Source organism: Anopheles coustani, chromosome 3, assembly GCF_943734705.1.
Source record: "Anopheles coustani chromosome 3, idAnoCousDA_361_x.2, whole genome shotgun sequence".
NCBI lineage: Eukaryota > Metazoa > Arthropoda > Insecta > Diptera > Culicidae > Anopheles > Anopheles coustani.
This window is the reverse complement of record NC_071288.1, coordinates 11582717-11588128: the sequence shown is the minus strand read 5'-3', so window position 1 is coordinate 11588128 and position 5412 is coordinate 11582717. Positions and strand designations below refer to the sequence as shown.

The 5412-nt window shown below is 39.5% G+C and overlaps 3 protein-coding genes across 3 annotated transcripts; 2 read left to right on the top strand and 1 right to left on the bottom strand.

The window, feature by feature from the left end:
• Positions 1 to 3129: 3129 nt before the first annotated feature.
• On the bottom strand, positions 3130 to 4021 carry LOC131258609 (SAYSvFN domain-containing protein 1). Its single transcript, XM_058259961.1, has 2 exons — positions 3825 to 4021; positions 3130 to 3762 (listed from the first exon to the last, which is right to left on the bottom strand). Exons 1-2 carry the CDS (start codon positions 3966 to 3968, stop codon positions 3328 to 3330), a joined length of 579 nt encoding a protein of 192 aa, XP_058115944.1. The 5' UTR covers positions 3969 to 4021; the 3' UTR covers positions 3130 to 3327.
• A 308-nt stretch (positions 4022 to 4329) lies between these two features.
• On the top strand, positions 4330 to 4800 carry LOC131272754 (ribonuclease P protein subunit p14). Its single transcript, XM_058274604.1, has 2 exons — positions 4330 to 4446; positions 4512 to 4800. The coding sequence occupies exons 1-2, from the start codon at positions 4415 to 4417 to the stop codon at positions 4798 to 4800; spliced, it is 321 nt and encodes a 106-aa protein (XP_058130587.1). The 5' UTR covers positions 4330 to 4414.
• Positions 4801 to 4804: 4 nt separating this feature from the next.
• Positions 4805 to 5412, top strand: LOC131272752 (mitochondrial intermembrane space import and assembly protein 40-B). Its single transcript, XM_058274603.1, has 2 exons — positions 4805 to 5022; positions 5099 to 5412. Exons 1-2 carry the CDS (start codon positions 4805 to 4807, stop codon positions 5328 to 5330), a joined length of 450 nt encoding a protein of 149 aa, XP_058130586.1. The 3' UTR covers positions 5331 to 5412.

The following is a 5412-nucleotide window of genomic DNA, read 5'->3' as shown; positions in this document are numbered from 1 at the left end:
TAAATCTCGCCCTCCGCTTCGAATATTTTTCAATTTACTGTGATTTTAATTCAGTGGAACCAACATTTGATTGTAGTTTAATGATCAACAAAAAACATATTTTGTCTTGTTTGTGGATCAACCTTTTCCGATGGCAATTTTATCTATATCTTATTTAATGCAAATTTATTCAATCCTTTTACTCGAAAGTTTGAAAATTTTGTAATATATTTAAGGTGTTTTTTTTTCAAGCACTAGGTTGGCTGTAACCAATAACTAAATATTAATTCACGATTAAATTCATTCATTCAAGTAAAGGACCAATTGTTAGAGAATTGTACTTCTTTTATACAATTGTACTACTTTTATCTTACTTCTGATGGATTGAAAGGGCTAGTAAAACAAATTCGGTTATGTATTTACTGTTAGTGATGGAAAAACTCAATAATTCAATCTTATCATTAGCACATTGCATGCGCCATACTGCGATTGTACAAAAGGATGCAACGGACGCTAATAAGCGATGGTGGAAATTGTTTCTCCTGCTGCGTGTCAATGGGGGTTATCGATGAGATTGCGTTTCGTGCAAACTCATCGGAAAGCCAAAACCATCGAAATGTCGTTGCCCGGGCCGGTTTCAATTAGTGTGCCAACTGTGAAAAATGTTTGCCGAATAATCAAGCATCGGGAAACCGGGAACCGACCGTCTTCAACCCTGCCTAACACGACATTGACGGGTTACGGAAACTCACAAGTAAATCGATATTTTCCATCAACCAGCAGCATTTGGTACAAAATGGTGGATCTACCTTTGCTAAGAGGGGAAGGGGACCAAACGCCCCGTGGTTCGGTGCGACGCGGAACCGCCATCAACCGTCGCGTCGTTATCGCGTTACAATTTATCGAAATGAGTACGAACCACCGCTTCCACCATCTTTCTTCCCCGCCGGGGTGTCCTGATGATGCCATCTTTTTTTTTTTGTTACTTCATCCCCGTCGGACGCGATCGCTTGACGTGAGTGCTAACGATGCGTATCACATTTTGGCGTATTCAGTCCGAGCCTCAATGGGATGAAATGTATGAATATTAATAATCCCCTTGACTTACTCCTCTCCGTGGTCCCGCAAAAACGCTAACGACCTCGGAGCGCTCGAAGCATGTGTGCAAAGGGGCACGGAAACAATACGCTGGTGTCAGTTGGACACGTCGCCCGAAGACATACATACACACACCCCGCATCCGTGTAGTAGCCGGGTGTAATAGAATTGCGACCCCTTGTTCGCTCGATAATGATACACCATTCTCGGGTTTTCGATACATAGGAAAGGATGATTGCACGGCGCGAAAGAACTGGTTGAGGGATGGCGTAACAATAATGGCGGCCAAGTTTCGATGGCTGCCTGTATCACCATTTTTCGTGCCCCTGAATGCATTTTTTTTATTTTTATAAGTTTTTTCAAGCATTAAATTAAATTTAAGAAAACATGTACTGTATCCTGTTGTTCCATATAGCACTAATGTAGGTGTAACTTATCCAACTTGCTCTATCGATGTATTAATATCAGTATAGTTTGAATTGCAATCCATCTCAACTAAATTATTCAATGTCTTATTCCTTACTAACAAAAAACCAAGTATTTACAAACTGTATTCTGTGGAATATGACCTTCTTTTTGCCAATTATCAAAAAAGGATTAAGGATGTAAAATATCAGGTATTGAATATATAAATTTAGTCACTATATTATGCATAAATTCACTCGACCACAACAAGAAATCAATAGCTAATTTAGATAATAGTAATACCAATAATAACAACAACAATGGCAGTTCGAAAAATATCCATTCTCCCATTTTGTTCGAAGATTGTTTGTGTTCGTGACGTCGTGAAGTTGTAATACTTTTGTCCCTCTCTATCAACCATAGAAACCGTTGAATTTTAAGCTGAACAGCCAATTCGTTAATAACTTTTTTGTCTCTTGACCGATTTGGTCATGAAGCCCCTTAAATGGAAGGTCTTTCAAAGACAAACAACTTCACCCAAACTTAGATTTTTCTATCTTTTCTATTTTTTGAGGAACTTGAACACGAAATTATACATTCCTACTACCAATCAGTCGATTTGTTCAAGACGGTCTACAAAGGCGGAGCAAAATAGTAATAACTTTATACGCTAGGTGGCGCTGCTGAGCATAGCAATGGTATGAACCTTTTTTGAGCTGCGCTCACCAGATGGCGCTAGTGAGGCCACCAGATGGCGCTAGTGAGGCCACCAGATGGCGCTAGCAGCGGTCCAATTTCCAACCGGTTCGAACCGGGAATTGGAGTAGTACGTGACTGCGACCACCAGATGACGCCAGTGACTTATGACCTTATTTTGACCTTGAAGAACCGTTTTGGAGAACCGGTTATTTCGACCGGTTCGGGCCGACCAATCACAGGCCTCCGTTTAAAAAGGTCGTTGAACAGTTCTATGCTTGCGGAATTAAAATTTGTAAATGTTTAAATGAAATCAAGACGAATTTCGAGCATTTTGCGAATTTTGTGTCAAAGATGAACCATAAATGTTTAAATAGGAGGATCTTATTGGTTTTTCGAAAAATAACCTCTGATCGTTGCCTGGTATTCCATGAATCGAAATAGTATCATTGGACTCTAAACCATATTTCATTTTCTTTAGTTAAGAACCACTTATTTTTGCTATCATTTTTCAAACAATAATCCTCAAACTCGACGCATACATATTTGGCGAAATTAATATCAGTTGAATTGCTAGCGATATTACTTTTTTTCACAATTGGCTGTTTCAATTGTGGATTTGAAGATTGTGTAGGGAATTTTTGTTCACCGAATTCATAGATTTCGTTGATGCGCTAAAAGCTATTTGTGCCAACGGTTTATATCCAGATCGAATTAAACTTTTAATCTGATACAATTTACTTTCGAAAGGATATGCACTAAAATTAGACAATATGCCAAAGCGTTTTACGTCGTCTACCAAATGACTTAAATTGTGAACATTACTAAACTAGTTGTTAACAACATATCACCAGATTGCTTTACATGAAAATATTGTTTTCTGTTTTTTATGTAATGAAAGATATTTTATAAATGTATCGAATAAACAATAAATATCTCAACGCCACGGGGCTTTACGAAAAAAGTTGAATGGATCTTTATTTTCAGTCACACTGCCTTTGAATCACAAACATCTTAACAGTCTTCACGAGTAGTAACAAAATCAGAAATAGTCAAATATAACATTGCATTTGCATTGCTTTACGCCGTTTCTTACAATCGGTTAGGCCCAAAAAATAAATATACCCCACCGTCAAAATGTTCCTATGATCAATGCCTTATTCCTATTTCTCGTTCAAACTGTTCAGCTTTCAAGGTACCATCAATAGCTTCGCAATTCTTGTTAAACACACTGTATGCACTTATCTCACCAGGAGCTCGTTTCGTTCGCGTATTGAAGTAAATTCCGAACAAAGCGGAAAGCATAAGGAATACTACTCCAAATCGAAGTTCAATAGCAATGGCGTACAATGTGGCCCAAAATAAGAAATAAACCAAATATGTAACATACGTAAGGAACGACCGGGGCTTTTCTTCCGGTTCTGGTTGGTCGATTTCTTCCAACGTTTGATCCAATTCTTCCGATTCTGAGACGTTTCTATTGGGACTTGTAGCAATGTGTAACTTTTTCACGTGCACGGCGGCCGGTGGTACATTAACTTTGCTTCCTTTTGTGGGTGATGTTTCGTCTGTCTGTGATTGATCCTGTAATGTTAGAAGACTCATTTTACACCTGATACAAGATTTAAGTGCGTACGTTTGCTTACGTCGGCCACGACAATGACGTGGGATGCTTTTTCATCAGAACGCACTTGTTGAAACGACACCATGTTGAAAATACGTTCCTTGAAGTCGTTTAACAATGCTTGGCGGCGTTTTACTTTGCGGTAACTATCGAGTTTAGATTCCATGCGTATTATTCTTAAAAACTCCGCTTCCTCAGCAAAACAGTTTTCTTATAGTAAAATTTCTAACAATGCGAAAGAAAATAAACAAGACATGACAGCTGTTCGGTCGATTGACAGGTTTCCAAAACTACGATTTGTGAAGTACAGTAGGTAGGCGCTTAATTTTTTATCGGTCCGCTAATATTCAACATGGTTGAACGCTTAACATTGGTTACAATAAATTTATTTATGCGTCATTTGATGGAATATTGAGAAAAAATATTTTGAAGATATTTGTCTTATTTACATAAATGAAATAGCCGATATGCTGGACCGTTAAATGAGTTTGACGTAACCTCCTATCACGAAGAAAGACAGCCTTGACACAACATGCATGAAAATTTGACAACTAGGTTTTCTGGAAAAAGCATGTTTGTTGCGGCGAGTGATGCAAGATTTTGTTGAGTATTATGACTGAATATTTTTATTTCGATATTGAAATGTAAGTAAACATTCAATCTTCTAAGAAGAGCGTGTTATAGCGGATGTTTTCATTCGTTTTTGCAGCAAACTCGCCAAGGAACCTGATCAACTCATAGCAACCAAGGTGAAATCCCGCATACAAGGTTCACTCAACGAAGTGTTTGGTGAAATTGGTGGCCAAACAGAATTAGATCTCCTAAAGTTTGACCCCAAACGCCGACGCATTATTTTGCGCGTTCCACAAGCGTTTTACGTTAAGCTGCGAGCTGCAATAACGTTCATAGCCGAATTTCAGGGCGTACCTTGTAATTTCCTGGTGAGAAAAGCATCGCCGGTGCTGCTTTCGTTGGCGGAAACCCATTTACAGTTTTGAAAACATGTCGCTGTGCAAGTCCTACGGCAAAGACCAGGTTATCTTCGCCACCAAGGAAGATCACGCAACACCCAGCACGATCGTGCTTCCCGAATCAGAACCGCGGCAAGGACTGATATTGGAAAATGGGGACATCAACTGGAACTGCCCATGCCTGGGCGGGATGGCAATAGGTCCGTGTGGAAACGAATTCCGAGAGGCATTCTCGTGCTTTCATTACAGGTCAGTATTCACACTAGAGGCAGACTGGGCAGACTTTGGGTACATAAACGATACTTTTTTTAACCCTCCTCTGCAGCCAAGCTCAACCTAAAGGATCGGACTGCTACGAAGCATTCAGTACAATGAACGAGTGTATGAGGGACTATCCGGGGGTTTATAAACAAAATCAGAATGAAGATGAGGACGACGATGGTGGAGCCGGTGTAGCAAGCATGATTACCGACGATGGCGAGGAAGAAGACGACGTTGAGGAACCATCTGCTAAGACGGAGTCGGATTCAAAAGCAGTAGAAACTAAAGCGAAATAGTTTACATTAGACACAGAGAGCATTATGTTATTCAATAAAACTTAGGCGCTGATAGTGTTCCATTAAGTCCTTGTTGGCTTCA

Excerpts from the sequence above, each read along its gene's own strand:
- LOC131272754 (XM_058274604.1), top strand. The coding sequence starts at position 4,415 with ATGACTGAATATTTTTATTTCGATATTGAAAT. Across the intron at positions 4,447-4,511 it reads TTTTATTTCGATATTGAAAT|CAAACTCGCCAAGGAACCTG; the intron begins GTAAGTAAACAT and ends TCGTTTTTGCAG.
- LOC131272752 (XM_058274603.1), top strand. The coding sequence starts at position 4,805 with ATGTCGCTGTGCAAGTCCTACGGCAAAGACCAGGTTATCTTCGCCACC. Across the intron at positions 5,023-5,098 it reads TTCTCGTGCTTTCATTACAG|CCAAGCTCAACCTAAAGGAT; the intron begins GTCAGTATTCAC and ends CCTCCTCTGCAG.
- LOC131258609 (XM_058259961.1), bottom strand. The coding sequence starts at position 3,968 with ATGGAATCTAAACTCGATAGTTACCGCAAAGTAAAACGCCGCCAAGCA. Across the intron at positions 3,763-3,824 it reads ACGTCATTGTCGTGGCCGAC|GATCAATCACAGACAGACGA; the intron begins GTAAGCAAACGT and ends CTAACATTACAG.